Source organism: Hemitrygon akajei, chromosome 19 (genome assembly GCF_048418815.1).
Source record: "Hemitrygon akajei chromosome 19, sHemAka1.3, whole genome shotgun sequence".
In the NCBI taxonomy this organism is placed as follows: Eukaryota; Metazoa; Chordata; class Chondrichthyes; order Myliobatiformes; family Dasyatidae; genus Hemitrygon; species Hemitrygon akajei.
In genome coordinates this window covers 22,891,787-22,914,286 of record NC_133142.1, presented here as the reverse complement: position 1 = coordinate 22,914,286, position 22,500 = coordinate 22,891,787, and the positions used below count along the sequence as shown (strand labels likewise).

The following is a 22,500-nucleotide window of genomic DNA, read 5'->3' as shown; positions in this document are numbered from 1 at the left end:
CTGTCTTTATCAGATATTCACAGCAGCGCATTTTCAGTTGGGTTCCTGGTTCCCAGAAGTGGCCGTAGATAATTTGCTCCCTTCCCAGCCCAACCATGGCTGAATTCGGATAACCAGAAGACCAAACAGTGGATATAAAAACTTTAGTTTTTACAGTGCTAGTGCATTTACTCAGTAAACCATCAACTGAGTTATTGATTCAGTTTGACAGCCTTTGTACTTTATTTCAATGCTGTGCAGTTGTAATAATTCACCAGATCAATTGGGTGTCATGACTCTGCAAAATAATTTCAGTACTTAAGATTTATGAAGAAGGAAATTTACGTTGGGGATGGCTTGGTGATTAAGAAATAACAGGATTAATATGTAACTTTTTTTTCTCTCTTTCGTCAGTGCATTTCCCTTGGGCTGGTCCAATTCGAGCAATTGCCATTACTGTACCACTAGTGATTGTGTCTGCAATTATCACTCTCTTCACAGTTGTCTGCTGTAAGAAACAACAAAGTAAGAAATGTACTACAGTGATGTAAAAACAAAAATCTATTCTGTTGCTAATGAGGTTTCCTTGTCACATATAGTACTGTGCAAACGTCTTAGGCACATGTTAAAAAAAATCTGTGAAGTGAAGATGCTTTCAAAAATAATGAAATTAACAGTTTCTAAATATTAAAAAAATTATAAAGAACAGTAAATAGTTAAAAAAAAAACCTAAATCAAATCAATATTTGGTGTAACCACTCTTTAAAACTGTATTAATTCGTTTGGGTACACTGTCAGGCAGTTTTATAAGAAAATCAGCTGGTAGGTTGTTCCAAGCGTTTTGGAGAACTTGCCACAGTTCCTCTGCAGACCCTGGCCTTGTCTCTCCAGATAATCCAAGCCAGCCTTGATGATGTTGATATCAGGGCTCTGTGGAGGCATCTGAAACTATATATAAAATTTAAAAAATCAAGGGTGCCTAAGACTTCTGCAGAGTACTGTGTCATGATTTTTACTTGTGGATATTGTTGTGATGGGGGTGGGGAGAGAGTTATCGCACTGTTTGAAGTCAGATTGTCCCTTTCTGCTTTATTTTGCACGAAGCTGAGAGAGGTGAAATGAAAATAGTTTTAAATAATACACACAAAATGCTGGAGGAACTCAGCAGGCCAGACAGCATTTATGAAAAAGAGTAACCAGTCAATGTTTCTCAGAAACATCAACTCTTCAGTCTTTTCCATAGATGCTGCCTGGCCTGCTGAGTTCCTCCAGCATTTTGTGTGTATTGCTTTGATTTCCAGCACTTGCAGATTTTGTCTTGTTTGTAGCTTCTGAATATCATTTTTTTTTCCGGTCAGCTGCCTAAGTGGTGAAATAGTCGAGTGCTAAGCTCCAGTTTCCCGTTGGGGCAGGAAAATAAAGTCCAAAGATGTGAAATTAGAAAATAAATGATGCTGAAGGATAACTTCTGAAGTGCTTTTCAACTTTGCTGGGATGACACTGTGGTGCCTGATTATTGTAGAATCAGTTTTCTTTTCATGTGAAATTAGTTGAACAAATTTGATGATCTAAAAGGACAGGTCATCCCACTAAACTCCACCCCATTAGAATCCTGATGACAAAATGGAGAATAACATCCTCTATGATGTTGAGATCAGGACTGTGTGGAGGCCGTCTGAAACCAGGGTGCCTAGAAATCCCAAATCTTTTATCTTGTCAATGGAGATAACTCAGTTGTACTGTTAGTAGACGTCATCTATATAGTGATTAGACCAAATCAATGACATGCATATCTTGCTGTTAGGTAGAAGCAGTAATGAATTATGGCAGAGCAAACACCACCCAGTTTTAACATGGTCCACCTTTTATAAAATAAAAGGACCCAGCAGAAAAGCACTGGAGCTTCCAGATCAAGTCACAAGGGGATTATATTGCCGTCATTTTGATGTTGATGTCATTTATAAGCAAGTGTGAGTTGCTCTGATTTTTGTTCTCAAAGACACTTGCTGGATAGGAAGTAACTCAAACACTCTTGAGTAAACATTACTCTTTTTCCTCAAAATTTCTTTCCTCTTATAGATAAATGGATAAAATAGACGGCATATTGCCTCCCCAGCAGCAACCAGGAGCAGACGTGCTAGTCAAGTTCTAATGAGGTCTAAGAAGGAGCAAATTAAATTCATCTGTTCAAAATATCACTGCTTGAGGGGTAAAAGTAATAGCCGAGAACTGCTTGCTCTTTTACGTTCATATAAACAGGCAGATGATAGTGTGAATAAACGTCTCCTCATCAGAATGGAGGCACCTCCAACAATGCAACATTTCCTCAGTATTGTACTGAAGTCCCTCTTTATTTTCAATGTCTAACTCCTAGAATGGAGCTTGAACTCAAAGGTGAAGTATTTGCACTGCCTTGAAAATGTAGGCTTTACCAAATGTACCGAATCATGCTGAACTAACCCCTCTGATCCAAAAACAGATGTCGGAAATCTGAAATAAAGCAGGAAGTGCTGGAAATCCTTAGCTGGCTAGAAGCATCGGGAGATTGAGACCAATTTAATGTTTTACGTTAGAAGCCAATAAAACACAGATGATAGAATTCTGAAAATGCTGGAAACACTCAGTGAGTCAGGTAGCATCTGTTGAAGAGAACACTACCCGATTCTCTTCATTTCCCTTCCACAGATGGTACCAACCTGCTAAGTATTATACTGGCATTTGTGCTTGTACTTCTGCCTCCCTCTGTAGATTTTGTAATGAGAATCTGTCAAAAGTGCATAAAGCCTGCTGCCTTCATCTATAAAAACATTTTAGGGTTAAGACATAAATTTATTTCTTCAGAGTGAAATCTGTATCTTTATTCACTAGACATTGGATTGGCCAAAAAGTGGATTTGAGGTTTAGGAAGGTAAAGAGATGGGTATGCATTGGTTAGTTTACATGTGGACGCATGGAGCAATTTTAAGTCAGGAATCTGTTTTATTTGCTGAAACAAGAACGTTGGCAGGCAGGTAACCCTAACACTTATGGGATTCCTAGATCAACATGGAAGCTTGGAAATTAAGTGACAAAGGGCAAGTGTGAAAATGATCCTGTATAGAGTTACTGGGAGAAAAATTAAATTAGTTTGAAGTTATAATAAAATGTCCAGAATGTTTATTCCATTTACAAAACCCCAATAAAATGGTGTGGCAAATTTCACAATTATTTCATCTTTGCAGTTCTGGTTCTTAGTATTTTGTTGTGGGGTTGGCCATGATTTCTACCTTCTTATTTCAGATAGAATGGTTATGTAACTACAAATTTTGCATGCAAGTTTTTCAAAGAATTAATAGAAATGACAGAGTCTTGCCCTCACTGTGAATTAGCTTACCGAGCCACTCAAGAGCCAAGCTGGAACAAAAGCTTTTCGGCTATTTATAGACTGAAAAAAATTGGTATCAGTATGTTGTCTGTGACACTAATGGAACTTTGCAATAGATGAAAATAGATTAGCAATAGATGAAAAATGGATTTTTTGGAAAATATATATTGTTATTTAACAGGAATCTTTGAGTCTTTATGGTAAATTTATATAAGATAGAAAAGATTATTTCCAACATTTCATATTGTACATTCCATGCCGTGCATTCAATCTGTTCTTCAATGAATGCCCAAGCAAAGCTCCCATACTAATCTTAAAGTCTTTAAATTGATTAAGCTGTCGGCAGGTTTATTCTGTTCATGTTCTGGTACATCACATCATCATTAAGCATTGACAACTCTGAAGCATTCAGTACTTTCATTCTGATCTTGGAACTGCTTTGATTTGAACTGCACAAGTAATTTTTTCCCCCCCTCCTTTATAGGTCCAGTATATTCGGAACTGGATGAAGAGAATTCAGAATCGTCACCGTCTCCACGGTCTAGGCCAAAGGTTTTCATTTGTTATTCTAGTAAAGACTGCCAGAAGCACCTCAGTGTCGTTCAGTGCTTTGCATTCTTCCTACAAGACTTCTGTGGCTGTGAGGTAACTCTTTATGCAAAGTACTTGAAAACCCTTGGCATGAGTTTCAGTATGTAAACTGCGAAAATCATTGCAAATCCACTACACTTTATTCAAAGGAGATGTTTTAAACCAGATTACTGGTGTATTGACAATGTTTTATTATGCTAACATGTTTAGAAACTAAAAGATTTGAAAAATATTTGGAAATGTTCTATTTCACCTTGATTGAATGATATGTAGATATTTTCCAGACAGAAACTTACGTGTAGTAAGAGAACAGTTTTATTTTGAATAACTTGTGTGAAACTATAATTCGTGTCTTTGTTACTTCTTGACTCAAAAATTCCAAAGCTTTCCTGTCCATCTTACAAGCAAAAGAAATTTAAGCTCACCCAAAACTCTGCTGCTCCCAACCTAAATAAAGTTCTTTTTCACCAGCAGCCATTGATTTCCTTTGACTCTTTGTGTCGTTTGTGATGTTTATATTCCTGTGAAGTAATTTTGGCCAAATTACCACATTAAAGGAAAATATATAAATAGGAGTTCCCCTGTTTGATATGTGCACCTACACATCTAATATTAATTTAGCAGCATACACTGCCCCCATATGAATTTACAGTCACTTGTACTAGTTGAATTAAAGCACACCTGCTGCACCTTCCATGGTTTAGTGTTTTTCAACAAAGTAAAGTGCACCATTGTATTGCATTTGTAAGAGAATTATAATATCCCCTGATTCCATCAGGAAGCTATTTTAGATCAATATTGTTGAAATGTCAGTTTGTGCTACAACTGCTGAACTTTAAAAAAAGTGAAAATTTAAGTGCTCGCTGACAGTGATTACTGATTTTTAAGTCTAACTTTTTTGGTATTTTTAGTTTCACTTTATCAAGAGGCTTATATGTGAAGCTCCCTTTGAGGGGAACTATATGCAGTGTTAAGTTTACTACTTTTTCAATCAAATGTTTGTTTAAAATAAATCCAAAATTTTCACCTTTCAGTTTTTGGACCAAGTATAACAACACATTGTGATGTCAACAAAATCTGTACAGGTGACAATTTTTGCACAAGGAAACAGAAAACCATAAATCCTTGGCAGACTGAAGGAAGGTTTTCTCTCCACATCTTTTTGATTTATATTCAATTTAATATGAGGTCTCTCCGTCTTCAAGTTTAATTGTAGGTTGGAACATCTGTTAGCCTGCCATTACTTGTCTGTGTCTCTACTGTAATCATTTAGCCTTGGATGATATTTGTACAATCTGCTTGGGGAAGAGGTACTGCCAATTTTAATTGCACGTTTACCTCAGGAACTGAGGCATAACTGATTGGTGAAGCTGAAGCTTGAACCCACAAATCTATGAACTTAACATAGTGTTCCTAAGTGTTGATCTTTCAAAAAGAAGGTAATAGGATTTCTAGTTTTCCAAATTGCTGTCATTTTCTCTGCATGTGCCAGCATTTAATGATGTCGTATTTGTGCACTGTACCTTTTCACTCAAGTGTTTAGCTGTAAGGTAACTTCGCTCTTAAGCAGAGTATTTACCTGCAATCCATTTTCTTAAGGCAGCTAATAAAAGTTCTGTTTTATATCAATTGTCAGTAAGCATTAGAGTAAAAGGAAAAAGTTTCATCTGACTTTACTCAAAGTGAATGGATAGAGGTTAGAACCTACAATTAAATTTAAAAATATTTGTAACAGGCAGAGTGCAGACTGAAACTAATTTTGTAGAAAATTTTAAGTGGTCTCTTTCATTTTGTAAAATTCGCTTGCTAAAAGGACCGGACGATCAGCAGAAATGGGGTTCTTTGTCAAATTGCAATATTTGGTAATAATCTTACTGCTTTTTAAATAGGTTGCATTGGATTTATGGGAAAAACTGGAAATCTGCAAGGAGGGGGAAATGGACTGGCTCAGCCAACAGATCATGGAATCCCATTACATCATTGTTATTTGCTCAAAGGGAATGAAGTTCTTTGTTGAAAAGAAGCAACACAAACGTAATGGCGGCTCTAGAGATGGTGGGCAAGAGCTTTTCGTTGCCGCTGTTTCCATGATAGCGGAGAGACTGCGGCAAGCACGACTACATTCAGGCAACCCCTCCAAATTCATAGCAGTCTACTTTGACTACTCCTGCGAAGCAGACATACCTGGCATCCTAGATTTGGCGTGCAAATACAAACTGATGGATCATTTCCCTCAGCTTTATTCCCACTTACATGCTCGAGACCACAGCCACCCAGAACAGGACACGTGTGTAGTGAACATCCGTAAAAGCAACTACTTCAGAACGAAATCTGGGCGTTCTCTGTACATAGCCATATCTAATATGAAACAACTTATTGAGCAAGAGCCTAATTGGTTTGAGAAGCAGCTGGCGCCGGGCCTACCTCTGCACCCTCGTCACCAGGGCCCAATTAGAGCTGACTCTGGGCTCGTTCTGAATGAGGTAGTTTTTAAACAGCAGGTAACTGACCATGACTTTCGTTTGAAAACTATTACCGCCATCACTCCAGTTAATACAGTGTCTTATTCAATAATTCAGCATTTGGGCAATACTGAGGATGCGGACAGTTCCGACCATCAAGATGTCAGTTCTTTGCTGAGACCTACGCCACGGATGGTAGCAGCTGTAAACCTCTCAGAAATGCCCCGTGACTCGGGAATATATGACTCTTCCATTCCTTCGTCAGAACTCTCACTGCCTTTAATGGATGGTCTGTCTTCAGACCAAGCAGAAACTGGCTCCATTGCAGACAGTGTCTCCTCATCCTCCGGGTTAGGTAAGGTACCAAGCACTAACAGTAAGTATGATAGCTGGTACTAACATTTAGGGCTTGGCTTAAAAATTGCATTTCATATAGATATGAGTATTGTAAGAAATAATTTAACCATCCAATCAATTTCCTAGCATAATGAAGTTTGTATTAACATCTTATCCTTTAGTTTGAATTTCATTGTATCCAGTTATTATTCTTAGTAATATATTTAAAATGTAAAAAGCAATTGCACTGCAAATGTATGAATTATTTGAACACGATGCAGACAGCAGTATGTAGACATCAAGAATGCAGAATGGACTAAAATGCAATGCTGGAAATATTTGATCAATATCTATGGAGAAATGGTCAGTATTTCAGATAGCTGACCTTTCATCAGAATGAGCAAAAGCTAGAAAATAAACGTGTTTTAAATTGCTGTGAAATGAAAGGGTGGAGGTGAAGAGAGGTGGATTTATGGAGATTATTGCCATCTGAGAGAAGGTGGCAGAAGCCTGTAAATTATAGCTCATCTGTCAGGAGAAGCTGCTAAGAAGAGGGAGATGAGTACATAGGAGAGAGAAGTAGTCCTGGAACTGTGACACGCAAACTACTGCAGCTGCTGGAAATTAACGCAAAGCAGATTGCCAGCAGATATGTAGCATCTGCAGAGGGGGATAAAATGGAGTTAGGGTTACAGGTTGAGAGCCTTTTATTGAAATTGTCCAGTTTAGATACAGTCTGAAAAAGCTGGTATCCTGAAATTGGCAAATTCATCGTTGATTTCTGAGGGCTCTAACTTCCGTAGATGGACAATGAGATATTGTTCTGTGCTTACAATTGGCTTCCTTACAGTAGTGTACAAATTTGATGTCTATGAAGATGATCTTCAGTCACCTGTTCAGTTCTCCATCCCACTCTTTCTTTGGCATCTTCCACCGTTCCAATGAAATACAATGTAAATCTGAGGAGCATCTTCCAATTTGGGCATGTTAGGATCCACAGTCACATTGAACTCTATGATACTAGATATCCTGCTGTTTCTGAAGGATTCTGATACAAGGCCAAGCAACACAATGCTGTTGCTAGAGGTGGAAATGTTTCACAGTCCCACTGACTTGGGTTCATTCCTCTCTGGTGCTCTCTGCATAGAGTTTGCAAGTTCTCATGTGACAGAATGGGTTTTTCCAAGATACTTCTGTCTGCTCTCACTTCCTAAAGCATTCTGACTGGTAGTTGCTTTAGTTTGCCCCTTTAATGCTGGAAAGTCTTATAGTCTGGGGGTGTGAAGAATTGATGGGACTGTGGGAAGAATAGACTCAATCACTGAAATTACTCCCTTGTATGTCATAAATAACTATGGAGAAATAGGCCCATCACTGTATAACATTAACTCCCATTTCTTTTCAATCTGCAGATGCTGCCTAATCTGGGTTATTTCCAGCAATCTCTGATTTAGTTCAATTTTTTTTGCATCTGCCATGTTCTGCATTTCACAATTCCAGCTCTTTATCCCTCTCTCTTCTGATTTCATTCCTCTCCCACTATTTGCACTTCCTCCAAAGATCAGCTGCACTCTAACAAGTCTCTGTCACCTTCTCCGTCAACACTACCACCATCTGTCTCCGTCTGTTCTCTCTTGTTCCGCACCCTGTCAATGACGTTCCCTTTGATTTCTCCACCTTCTGATTTCTCTGCAACCCTTAAGCACATGTTCTTTGCTGACCTTCCCTGACGAAGAATTTATTAGCCTGTTTCCTTCTTCTACTGATGATGGAGCCTGATGTGCTGAGTATTTCCAGCATTTTCTCTTTTTAGTTGAGATTTCCAGCACTTGCAGTCATTTTTGCTTTTCAGTACAGAATAGACTGTTCATTTATCAGGAAACTAATTTTGGTCATCAAGGCCCATACATTGAATCAAATCAGAAAAATAAGTCAGTTTGCTTAGCACTCTAACCCTTAATTAAATTTGATTTTATCATGTGATATTAGAAAATTTAAATTCATTTGCACTTTTAAAAATCTTCACATGAGCAAACATTATTTAACTGACGAAGAACATTTCCATAGTCATAGTATTGTTTGATCTATCATGTACACTGCCTGATTCTCATCTCCATATGAAAAGCTGTGTTAAGCATCTCCCTCTAGTTGAGGGGTAACCAACCAGCTGGAGGCGGTGCGTAGAATGAGCTACCTTTCAGTCAGGTCTGTGTTCAGAATTTAAAAATGCAGAGCTTCGCAGCAATTTCTCTGAGATGAGAGATGACCAATCAACGAGAGGGATTAATTAGGAAGGGACAATAAAAATAACTCGAGCAAACGGAGCGGCCCTTCTTTTGAGTGTGCCAGTGTTAAGCTGGCTTTACCTCATCGAGCTTGGGAGAGGTTAAAAGTATTTGCTAAGTTTCTCTTTCTGTTCCTATTTGTTCATCCTTTTCTGTTAGGGCAAAGTAGTGTCACGAGAATAGCTCCAGGGGCAGCGTTTTGTGATGTGGGAAGTCTGGAAGACCTCAAGCTTCCCAGTTGAACACCTCTGCACCCGGTGCACCGAGTTGCAGCTCCTGAGAGAACGGGAGAAAGAGGAGGTGATAGACAAGGAGCTGCAGGGAGGCAGTCTCTCCTAGGTTACAGGAGAGAGGTAACTGGGTGACTGTCAGGAGAAGGAGAGGAAGTACACCTGTGGGCAATTCCCCTCAATAATCAGTACATTATGTTAGATACTATTGAGGGGGAACAGCATACCAGAGGAGAGCCACAGTGATCACATCTCTGGCACTGAGTCTCGTACTGTGGCTCAGAAAAGAAGAGAGGTGAAGAGGTCGGTAGTGTTGATAGGAGATTCCATAGTTAAAGGAACAGAGACAAGATTCTATGGGCATGGTTGAGATAACCGGATGGTATGTTGCCTCCCAGGTGCTAGGGTCAGGGAAGTCTTGGATCAGGTCCATGGCATTCTCAAGGGTGAGGGTGAAGCCAGAAGCTTTGGTACATATTGGCACCAGTGACATAGGTAGACAAGATCCTGAAGAGGGATTTTGGGGAGCTAGGTAGAAAGCTGAGAAACAGGTCCTCCAGGGTAGTAATCTCTAGATTGCTGCCTGTGCCACACCCCAGTGAGGGTAAGAATAGAACGATATAGCAGGTGATTGTGTGGCTGAGGAACTGGTGGAGGGGGCAGGGGTTCAGATTTATGGATCATGGGATCTCTTCTGGGGAAGGTATGACCTGTACAAAAGGGTCTAATACCCTTGCAGGCAGTTTGGCTAGAGTTGTTCAGGAGGGTTTAAGATTTGACAGGGGGATGGGAACCAAAGTGACACTGCTGAAGATGAGGTAGTTGGTTTAGAAACAGAAGTAGTGTTTAGTAAGACTCCCAGCAAGGAGAGGCTGATGATGGGGCAAAATTGCAGTCAACAGGGTGTGTTGCAATGTAAAAGGTGGAGAAAATCCTGAAGGGTGAATACAGGACTGAAGGTGTTACACACACAAAATGCTGGTGGAACGCAACAGGCCAGGCAGCATCTATAGGAAGAAGTACGACATTTTGGGCTGAGACCCTTCGTCAGGACTAACTGAAAGAAGAGATAGTAAGAGATTTGAAAGGGGGAGGGGGAGGGGGGAGATCCAAAATGTTAGGAGAAGATGGGAGGGGGAGGGATGAAGCTAAGAGCTGGAAAGTTGATTGGTGAAAGGGATACAGAGCTACAGAAGGGAGAGAGTCATGGGATGGGAGGCCTAGGGAGAAAGAAAGTGGGAGGGGAGCACCAGAGGGAGATGGAGAACAGGCAAGGAGTAATTGTGAGAGGGGCAGAGAGAGAGAGAAAAGAGAAAAAAAAGGGATAATAAATAAATAAGGGATGGGGTAAGAAGGGGAGGGGGGGCATTAACAGGTTAGAGAAATCAATGTTCATGCCATCATGCCTGAAGGTGTTATATTTGAAAGTGTGCAGTATACTAAACAAGGTGGATGAACTTGCTGCACAGTTACAGATTGGTACGTATGATGTTGTAGGCATCACTGAACCAGGGCAGATTATAGCTGGGAGCTTAATGTCCAAGGATACACATTGTATTGAAAGGACAGGCAGGATGGCAGAGGGGTGGCGTGGCTCTGTTGGTAAACAATCATTATAAAGAGGTGAGATGGGGTTAGAAGGTGCTGAACTGTTATGGATAAAGCTAAGGAGCTGCAAGGGTAAAAAGACCCTGATGGGAGTTGTATACAGACCCCCAAATCGTAGTCAGGATGTGCTCTACAAATTACAATGGGAGATAGAAAATCCATGCCAAAAGGACAATGTTGCTGTAGAATGGGGGATATCAAAATGGGGGTAGATTGGGAAAATCAGGGTGGTACTGGATCCCAAGAGGAGAATTTCTAGAATGCCTACGAGATGGCTTTTTACAGCAACTTGTGGTTGAGCCCACGAAGGGATTAGCTATGCTGGATTGGGTGTTATTCAATAGGAGCTTAAGGTAAAGGAACACTTATGATCAATTTTACCCTGAACTAAACTCGGGTGTATCAATCGTAGTGGAGTAAAGGGAAATAACAGAGGCTTGAGGGGGGAGTTGACCAGAATTGATTGGGAACGAACACTGGCAGGATGACGACAGAGCAGCAATATTTTGAATTTTTGGAAGCAATTTGGAAGGCACAGGATATAAACATCCCAAAGAGGAAGAAGTATTCAAAAGACAACATGACACAACTGTGGCTAATGAGGAGTTAAAGCCAACATTAAAGCCAACAAGCGGGCATATAACAGCAAAAATTAGTGGGAAGTTAAAGGAAAGCTCTTTAAAAACCTACAGAAGGCAACTAAAAAAGTCATTAAGAAGGCAAAGATAGAATACAAAAGTAAGCTAGCCAATAATATTAAAGAGGATACCAAAAGTTTCTTCAGATACATAAAGTGTAAAAGAAAGGTGAGAGTGGATATGGGACTGCTGGGAAATGACACTGGAGAGGTAGTAATGGGAGGTAAGTAAATAGTAGAAGAACTGAATAAGTACTTTGCATCAGTCTTCACTCTGGAAGGCACCAGCAGTATACTGTAAGTTCGAAGTGTAAGCAGACAGAAGTGTGTGAAGTTCCATTACTAGAGAGAAGGTTGTTGGAAAACTGAAAAGTCTGAGGATAGATACTTCACCTGGTCCAGATAATCTACACCCCAGGGTTCAGAAAGAGATGGCTGAGTAGATCATGGAGGCATTAATATTGATCTTTCAAGAATCAATGGATTCTGGAATAGTTCAGGAAGACTGGAAAATTGCAAATGTCACTACATTCTTCAAGAAGGGAGAGAGGCAGAAGAAAGGAAACTGTAGGCCAGTTAGTCTGACCTCAGCAGTTGGGAAGATGTTGGAGTCGATTATTAAGGATGCGGTTTCGGTCTCCTTGGAGGCACATGATAAAGTAGGCCATAGTCAGTATGGTTTCCTCAAGGGAAAATTTTCCCTGGAAAATCTGTCGGAATTCTTTGAAGAAATACAAGCAGGATAGACAAAGGAGAATTGGTCGATGTTGTGTACTTGGACTTTCAGAAGGCTTTTGACAAAGTGCCACACATGAGGCTGCTTAGCAGGATACAAGCCCATGGTATTACAGGAAAGATCCAAGCATAGGTAAAGCAGTGGCCGAGTGGCAGGATGCAAAGAATCGGAATAAAGGGAAACTTTTCTGGGTGGCTTCTGGTGACTACTAGTGTTCCACAGAGGTCTGTATTGGGACCGCATCTTTTAAGTTAAAAGTCAAAGATTTGGATGACAGAATTGATGACTTTGCTGCAGTCTGCAGATGATACAAAGATAAGTGGAGGGGCAGGCAGCTTTGAGGAAATGGAGATGCTACAGAAGGACTTGAGACAGATTAGGAGAATGGGCAAAGAAATGGCAGATGGAAAACAGTATTGGGAGTATACAGTCATCCAGTTTGGTTAAAACAAATTAAAGGATTGACTATTTTCTAAATGGAGAGAAAATACAAAAATTTGAGGCGCAAAGGGATTTGGGAGTCATTGTCAAGGTTAATTTACAGGTTGAGTCTGTGGTGAGGAAGGCAAATGTTACCATTCATTTCAAGAGGACTAGAATATAAAAGAAAGGATGTAATGTTGAGACTTTATAAAACGCTGGTGAGGCCTCATGGGGCTTTGGGCCCCTCAGAAAGGATGTGCTAAAACTAGAGTGGATTGAAAAGAGAATCATAAAAGTGATTCCAGGATTGAATGGCTTGTCATATGAAGAGCATTTGATGACTCTAGACCTGTATTCGCTTGAATTCAGAAGAATGAGGGGTGAACTAATTAAAACTTATCAAATGGTGAAAGGCCTTGATAAAGTGGTCTTTGACTCTCCCACCAAAGGAAACATCTTCTCCACATCCAGAGGACACAGCCTCAGAATAGAGGGACGTCCTTTTAGAACAGAGATGAGGAATTTTCTTTTGCCGGAGAGTGGTGAATCTGTAGAATTCTTTGCCACAGGCAGCTGTGGAGCCCAAGTCTTTATGTTTATTCAAGGCAGAGGTTGATAGTTTTTTGATTGGTCAGGGCACGAAGGGAAATAGGGAGAAGGCAGGAGATTGAGGCTGAGAAAAAAAAATGGATCAGCCACAATGAAATGGCAGGGCAGACTAGCTGGGCCAAATGGCCGATTTCAGCTCCTATGTCTTGTGGTTTCTACCATAGTAAGAAAGAAGGCAGTGTGGAATTATTTGTCCGACGCAGGCTTCCGAAAGTATCTCTCCTACCAATCATTATTTTTGGTACGTTTGTGCAACAGCTTTCTGCAACCTTAAGAGGGTGCAGTTGTATCAAAATATGAGAACCGTGTGGAAAAGGTTTATGGTTGCAGTTTCATCCCAACATAGAAACTTCTGCTTTATCATAAATAAAGTAAAAAGAAACTTTATAATAAAACACTTAAGTATTCAGTTGGATGGTGTATTATAACTAATCGGCCATTGAAAATCGACCGATCCTCATGTTTTAGTTTGAAAATATGGGAATGAAATAGAATTGCAGTAATCTTGAAGTGATCTTTTAAAAAAACCACTGGGAATTAATTAATTAATTAATCATTAAATTTGAGGCCCTCCGTTGGTCATGGTTGTGTCCCGGCTGTCTACAATATGGAGAGCAAGCTGTTGCCCATGCAACGTGCTCCCTCACTCCACGCAGCTCATGAATCCAAAGAAACAGCAGGGACCGATACAGTTTGGCACCTGTGGTGTTACAGGAGTTGCCAGTCAGCTTTGAACTCAATGTAGGACTGCCTTTGGTACTCCACATCCAGATTTTTTTGGGGGGGTTTACTCCTGAAGCCTTTCCCGCGAATGGGTATACCGCAAGGTAGCAGAGGCCTGAGATCGGGGTTTTCCTCCTTCATGAGCAACCAACCATGGCTGACGAGCAACCGGTTTTAAGGCACCTGTAACCCCCCTTTGCCCCTTCTCCTGTTAGTAGAAACGGTTCTGCTGGGCTTAGTAGCTAAGCCACTCGTGAAGGCTAGGAAGTGGACTTGGTCGTTTGAGGCTATTTGAGATGCACACCACGGGGAGCATTTAATAGTTAGTGGAAGCATATGCCCACTACCACCCCCCTGGCTAGAACAACCTTAAGGAACTAATTATTAAATATATCACTTTAAACTGGTGATTTCTTTTTGGTTTTACTAAAGAAATCTATGAATATGTTTTAAAAGAATCCTGTCTAGTGCCTCCTCCACTCCCAGTCATTTGCATTCTACTGTGCAGTTTACTCTCCAATTTTCAACGATTCTTGCAGGAAAGTGCCATTTGATGCCTCACTTTATAAGCACCTGAAAAGTGAGGAAGTTAACAGCTTCTTACAAAATAAGCACGTTGATGTGAAAGTTAACCATTAATATTTTTCCATTTACCAAGGAACATCTTTTCATTAACTTTATTGTATTAAGTGTGTATTTATTTAGTCTTCGGATGTTCTGTTCATTCTGTTTAATAAAGTTCTTGAAATGTTAATGTCAGATGTTAATTGATTTAAATTTAGAATCATGGAATTACACAGCACAGAAACAGGTCCTTCAGCCCAAGTTGTCTATCTGAGTCCTATTTACCTGCACTCAGTCCATGTTGCTCTAAACGTTTTCTATCCATGCACCTATTTGTCTTTTACACATTTTTAATTGTATACATCTCTAAATGTATATATTGGCTTGTTCTATATACCCATGGTCCACTCTCATCTCCTATCAGGTTCCTTCTTCTCCAGTCCAGGCACCCCACAACCTGGCTTCACATATCACCTTCCACCTAGCCTCTTTCCCCACACCTTTTCATTCTGGCATCTTCCCCCTTCCTTCTCAGCCCTGAAGATAGGTCATGGCCTGAAACGGCGACTGTTTATTCATTTCCACAGATAACTGCCTGACCTGCTGTGTTCCTCCAGCATTTTCTGTGTGTTGCTTGGATTTCCAGCATCTGCAGACCTCCTTGTGTTTATTATTTCTATATACCTATTAATCCCCTATGATGAAAAATTTGCCCTATGAGCCCCTTTTAAATATTTTCCCTTTCACCTTAAAGCTATGCCATCTAGTTTTAGACTCAAAATGTCTGTGACTAAAACTTAAAAATATTAACATCTGATTTTACCTTTTCAAGAACCCTATTACATGGAATGAACATAACATCTAAGGTATAAATCAATACATACCATAATAACATTGACTACATATGCCACTAAAGATTTTATATACCTCTAAGGTTACCTAGCTTCCTGTGTAGCGGGGGGAGGGAAATGTTCCAGCTGTTCCAACCTCTAAATCAAACCCGCCATTACATCCTCATGAATCTTTTCTACGCTCACTGCAGCTTAATCACATCTTTCCTATAGCAGGGCAACCAGAACAGCACACAACACTCCCAAGTGTGGTCTCACTAACAATCCGTACATTTGTAACATGGTGCCCCAACTCCTGCACTCAATACACTGACTGATGACAACAAGCATGCCAAAACAAACATCGTCTTCACCATCCTGACTAACCTCGGGGAACTTCGTGCCTAATCTAATCTCTATTCTACAGTGTGCTCTCAGACCTTGCCATTTACAGTGCAAGTCCTACTCTATTTAACTTACTAAAGTGCAATGCCTCATACTTGTCCAAGTTAAACTCCACCTGCCATTCTTTGGCCCATTTCCTCAGTTGCTCGAGGATATGTTAACTTTAAGTAACCCTCCTCACTGCCTACTATACCACCAAACCCTGTAATACATTTTGCAGGCCTCCAATCTGAAAAACAATGCTCTATTTCCACCCACTGACTTCTGCCAAGTTAGAAATGTAGAGATGTCATTCCTAGTCCTCCTCGCTCAACCATGTTTATCTTCTGGCTATAATATCCCAGTCCAAAATATTAGTCATAAACACACGAGAAACTGGAAAATCCACTAGGATCATCACCTCGGAATTGCACTGTGTACTCCTTCCTTTCCCTACCACCTTATTCTGGCTTCCTCCCACGAGATGAAGGATCTCGGCCTGAAACGTTACGTATTTATTCTCCTCACTAGATACTGCATGACCTGCTGAGTTCTCCAGCATTTTGTGTGTGTTGCCGTGTATCATCCATGCCCTGATTTCCTCTGCTTTGTTTGTTATACATCTAGCATTAAAATAAATGCGTTTTGTGTATCTTACCTCCCTCTCTCCCAGCCTAGCCTGTAGCTGTCCTATCTACTGAACTTGCTTTAATTTTTATATTATCCTTAACACTTCCATCCGTTACACAATTGCTTAGAATCTCACTTCCCTGCCAGACCAGTTTAAATTGTTCTGTGGAATACCAGCAAATTTCCCTGCCAGTATATTGGTGTCCCTGCAGTTTAGTTGCAACCTATCCCTCTTCTACATATCCCACTGGTCCTGGAAGAGGGCCTAATGAAAGGACATATTTTTAACCTAATGCCCTAAATTCTCATTGAAGGAGCTCATCTCTCTGCCTATGTTTGGGACCAATAGGGAATATAATCTCTGGCTGCTCACCTTCTTCATACAGAATGTCCTGTCCCACTGAGATACATGCTCAACTTTGGTATCAGGGAGGCAACACACCGACCTGGAGCCCTTCTTGTAAAAACACCTCTGCGTACCTCTGACTAATGAGTTCTCCATTGCTATTACTCATCTGGACTTTGCCCTGTCCTGAATTAAAGCAGAGCTGGCTGTAATGCCACCAATCATCCCGGAGAGGCCATTCTCCCAACAGTATCCAAACTGATAGACGTATTTAGGAGAGAGACAGCTGCAGGAGATTCTGATGCTACCTGCCGCCCGCTCGTGGCAGTCACCCATCCACCTGACTGAAGCTCTGGTGTGACTTCCTCCCTAAAACTTTGCTTCAGTGAATCCATTTGCTGCTCCAGTCAATCAATCCATGACATCTGACAAGACCTGCGGCTGGACACGCTGCCTACAAATGTGGTGTTTGTAATGATATAAACACAGTACTTACAATGGCACATGCTTAATTACAAAGAATCATGATTGGTTAAATATGAGACATTGTAATCTTTATCAGTACTCAAGTCTTATCTAACTTCTTAATCCAAACTAATATTAAAATTTGATATTTTTAACTTTTCATTGCTCTTTTATGCTACAATCAGAAAGTCTTGTGCTTAAAAAGTGAAAACGTTTTTTTAAAAAAGAAAAGCTTTTCAGATAATCAGATTTCCTCACTAACAAGCTTTTGAGTTAATGAGATCCTTATGTTATTTTATTGCACATTGCTGAGAAGCTACATAAATTTGAATTAAAAAGGTAATCTTTTAAACATATGTTCTTTTTCTCTGCAGTTTACCCCAAATTTTTCTCCACCATCACCACTCCTCACCTCCGACCCCCAGCCCTTACCATTTCAATGAATTACATTTTCTCAGTCTTGGGCAAAGTACCCGCTATCATGTCTTCGATCAGCACAGCTCATTAAGATCCATTCTCTTTGGGGTAATTATTCTCTACAAAACACAGTAGAACTGCCTGCACTGTAAGGATCAATATTGGTTAATGAGTTCTGTGGTTACTAATGAGGGATGGCTGTGAAGCTATACAAATAATATATTGTCAGTTATTTAAGTTATTACAATTTTAAAATTGTTTTATATCCTAAATAATACAAAGGCTAGATTATAAAAGGTAAATTATTAACATTGGCAAACTTCCTGCTCCTGCTGACTAATCCTTTCCTTACAATGGTCAAGTTCAAATGTTGAACATTAAGAAAATGAGGTAAGTGTCTTCTTAATGGGAGCATTACATAACCCTCTACTGTTGCTGGGCAACTCACAATAAGTAAGTCCATTCTGGTAAACTAATACCATCTTTGATAGCGAGAAAGTTTCTAGTGTGTGATATGAAGCCATTCAGCCCTATACACTTGTGCTAGCTCACTGGAACCGTTATCAGCTTGGGTCCATTTCACTATTTTTGTATCTTCTATCTATTTCCACAAAAGGTTATTATATCACAACATATTGCAGCTTCAGTTAGGAATGCAATTTCTTTTTCTCTTGGAGGGGAACCCCCCCCCAAAAAAAAAAGCTTAGTACTTTTTGTAAAGGAGGAAGAGTAACTATGCAGAGTAACTGTGCATTGTACAATAAGTTAAATTGATTGGTAGGGTATTTCAACTGTAGAGGTCAAAGGAAAATACCATTTGGAGTCTGGAATTTTGGGCCATCTGTGGTTGTTAATCAGTGGGGATTTTGGATTATCCTGCTAACTAATTTTAAACCTAGAGGTTTCATCAATGGGTTTAAAGTATCTCAGTAAGAGTATCACTGAGGGTTGGGTGTCGGGAGCAGGTGTGTTACTTGTGGTTTCTTATATAAACACTGTAAAAATACTCGAACAAGCTACAGCATTAAGTTCTGGCACTGCTGCCCCCTCCCTCTGCATTATGTCCATATTATGCCTATTACTCATCAGATTATAAAACAAGAAAAGGTCGCTCGTTGTTCTGTGCTGAGCCCCTGAGCAGATTATATTAAAGGCCTGATTTGGATTCGAATCTGATCATTTAAGTAAAAGGCTAGGGGTAGATATTCTTACTTCTCATATAAATACAGAATGTTGATGGCTTCTTGAAGCACCATTTAATTGTAACTGCTTGCACAACTTCTTTCTACCTACAGGGGAAGATGATCCGCCTGTTCTCCCAACAAAGTCAACTGTATCTGGAGTGTGTAAGATGGAAGCAGACAGACATGTAGCTGGTGCAGTAACCCTATAACATTATGTATCATGGGGGATGCATTGCCACTTTACCGCTTCAACTTTACATCCACGAACAAACCATGCATTGGCAACTTTTCAACCACATCGTGATCTTAATGTACAAAAAAGATGAGTCCTCTGTACATTTAACTCACTACAATGTTTAAAAAAAAACTTACTGATATGCATTGAAGAAATATTGATTAAATACACCATCCTTTCAGACTGAGTAGGATCGGAGTTTGATTGCAGAGTTTAAAATATCATTGTGTTGTCTCAAATGTGCTTTTAAATGCATAATAAGTGATATTTAATTCTGTATATTGATTAGGGCCATCACGTATCTTAATATAGTGATCACTGTGATCAGTGGAGAGCCATATGTTTAATTGAAGGTTTTCTTTTGCCACTATTTAAATATGTTTCACAAGATTAATTATATGTCAGCTTAGGGAATAAAACAATGGCAAGTTTTGTGAAATCTCTTATTGATCTGATAATGCCCATTAGGTGGAGGCTATATTTAACAGCTAGGTTTAGATCAGCATTGGACAAATACCTATTTATAGATAATGTATGTTGCAGATAATTGCACTACTATGCCTGCTGGGGAGGTGTAATTGAAATTTTATTTGGACCAATAATTTAAAACACCAACTGCCTTCAATTGATCTCCTGCTCAAATCTATATTCTGATTTGACATTAAGATTTAATACATTTTGAACTTCATCCAGTTTTACTATGTTTGATGTGGTTTATGGCTAAGCAGAATGAAGTTTAGATTTTAACAAATGTTTATTGTAGAATTTTAAGTTGAATGATTGTAAATAGTTTTCAGATGTGTAATGTATTAACTTCCAAATCTAATTAAAGGGGCAGTTCTTTGTATGTGGATGTTAACCATTCAAAAATTTGTTAGAATAACTCCAACTACAACACTTCCTTACTTTTGTCTCTAATTACACTTCGCTTCCCATTTTAAATCCACTTTTCTGTGCTCCAGGAGGTGGAAGTGATAGCTTCATTGGCATTAATACTGAAGGACTTGGAGTTTATTAATGTATCGGGGTGGGTGGGGGAAAAATCCCTTCTGTAATAATGAAAGTGCACATTTTAATTTGAACCCCCACATTTGAAAACGGGGGAATTCTGTACCAGATTTATCCCGTAACAAAAATAGCTTTTTTTCTGTTTGCCTTTAATATTTGTTTTCCATGGGAAGTTATATTTTGTAATTGATATGTTCATTAACAAATGAAATTCATGATGATTTATTCTAAATTACCATCTTTAGTTGTGGCAGTCATTGTGACCACAATGTTATCTGGATAATGCAATTTACATTTTGTAAGAATAACTACTTACAGTATTTGGAGATGCACTGTGTTTTACTTAAGGAGATGCCTCTCTTAATAGTTAATGGTATCAGTTTTGTGCAGTCTCTTTGCCTTTTTCGTCCATGACCTGAAATCTGGGGTACATTTGTATGGATACTGGGTACCTATTCCAGCCAAAGCTAACCTACATTGGCTCTTCCAGCAGTTACCACTACAAAGACACAATGTGGTTACAAGAGTTGAGTGTTTGTTTCGTCTCCATGGCCCAAGTCCTGTCCATTAAGCCGCTTAATACGAACTGGAGGTCAGATCTAGTCCTAAATACAAAGACTCCTTGAGATATTGCAATGCCTTGTTTATTAAGGAAATGACATAACACTATATTTAAATACATTTTCAGCTAGTGACATTTTTGAGGACCAAAGTTTATTTTAGTGTAGGTCTGCAGTGAATCTAGAAGAAATTTGTAGGAGCTGGGATTTTTGTCGTCTTGATTATGTTGACATTCTGAGGGATGGGTTCACTACTCTATTAGACCAAGTGCCTGAGACATCAATACAGTGAAGTATCCTGTAGTGTTAAACATCATTTTGTTTTGTAGGAATTATGAACACTGCATTGTCATTGCTTCTATAAGCTAATAAGCCAAAAGTCTTGCTTTGTTAATTTCCATATGGCATTACTTAATATGCCCTCGTACTTAGTTTTGCAGACCATCTTTGTGATGTAATTTTGGTTATTATAAAAGACCTTGTAGAGTGCCTTTATAAACTTATAATTACCTGATGCATTTTGTATTTTAAGAGCTATAAATTAAGGTGAGTGAGAGAATTCTCTACCTTTTGTCTTTTTTTTTGTACTGAAATCTTAAAAATAAAAAAGTAAACAAAACACAAGATTGTTTCCTAATGATCATTCTTTCATTGGCCATTTTTGTAATCTGTTAGTTTGTGAATGCAGAATAACTGATTCAGCTGTTTCTTCAATATGAATTTTATATTGTAAATGACAGGTTTTCAGTATTCGTTAAATCTCATTGTGTTGTATACTGCCATAACCGGCATAAGTTTCATATCAAAGTTTTAGAATAGTTTTGATGTTAGCCCTACGAGATTATAAGTAACTTTGTTTCTAGACCATTCCTAAATGTTCATTTAACATGCTTGTAGCTTGCATTTTAGTTACCTTGCATTTATTTGTGGAGGGGAAAACTTAATTGGCAAATGTAAAGACTGCCTGTCCTGGCCATGATCTAGCAAACCAGTCAAGGTTGCTGTGTGTTTGAAAGGTACTTTACTTGGAGTCACATTCTGGTATTATGGACTCATTTGATCAAATTTACTGTGTAGGCTGGGTGAGGTCAGTTTCTTTTTATCTAGGGCATTAGTTTAAGGTTAGGAATGCAATAAAACATAATTTCTTACTGTTGACTACAACTACAGTTGCAGATCATGAATAACATTGGCAATGGATGTAGACAATGTCCAATAATCACAGCTCTATTGTTACCCTCACTGACTCTCCTTCTATTCATCAGTCACCTCCAATGAATAGAAGGAGAGTCAGTGAGGGTAACAATAGGATGATTTTGGCAGATGAATGCATAGCTGAGAAACTGGTGCAGGGGGCAGGGTTTCAGATTTCTGGATCATTGGGATCTCTTCTGGGGAAGGTATGACCCGTGCAAAAGAGATATTAGACTGCTGGAAAATTATGACAAAGGGGTAGTAATGGGGGGCAAGGAAATGGCACTAGCCATTTGGAAACTAATGGAAAATGGAAACTTAAGTATTTTGTATCAGTCTTTATTATGGAAGAAACTTGGAGTGTGTCAGAAGTTCAAGAATGTCAGGGGACAGAAGTGAGTTATTACTAAGGAGAAGGTGCTTGGGAAACTGAAAGGTCTGAAGGTGGATAAATCACCTGGACACCTGAAGTGTTCTAGAAAAGGTAGCTGAGGGGATTGTTGAGGCATTAGTAATGATCTTCCAGGAATCACAAGTTTCTGGCATGGTTCCAGAGGACTGTAAAATTGCAAATGTCTTCAAAAAGGGAGGGAGGTAGAAGAAAATAAATTTAAGGCAGTTAGTTTGGACTCAGTGGTTGGGAAAATGCTAAGGAGTCGATTGCTAAGGAGTACTTGGAGGCACATGATCAAATAGGCAA

At 39.4% G+C, this 22,500-nt stretch overlaps 1 protein-coding gene across 2 annotated transcripts in view; it reads left to right on the top strand.

Moving 5' to 3' along the window:
• il17rd (interleukin 17 receptor D) overlaps positions 1–21,222 on the top strand; it is a 115,207-nt gene extending 93,985 nt beyond the window's left edge. For both annotated transcript variants that reach the window (XM_073072235.1, XM_073072236.1), the window contains 4 exons: positions 394–504; positions 3,828–3,988; positions 5,824–6,751; positions 18,915–21,222. In XM_073072235.1, coding sequence (XP_072928336.1) covers positions 394–504; positions 3,828–3,988; positions 5,824–6,751; positions 18,915–19,012 — 1,298 coding nt within the window. In that variant the 3' untranslated portion in view covers positions 19,013–21,222. The remainder of the gene's footprint in view (positions 1–393; positions 505–3,827; positions 3,989–5,823; positions 6,752–18,914) is intronic.
• The last annotated feature ends 1,278 nt before the right edge of the window (positions 21,223–22,500 follow it).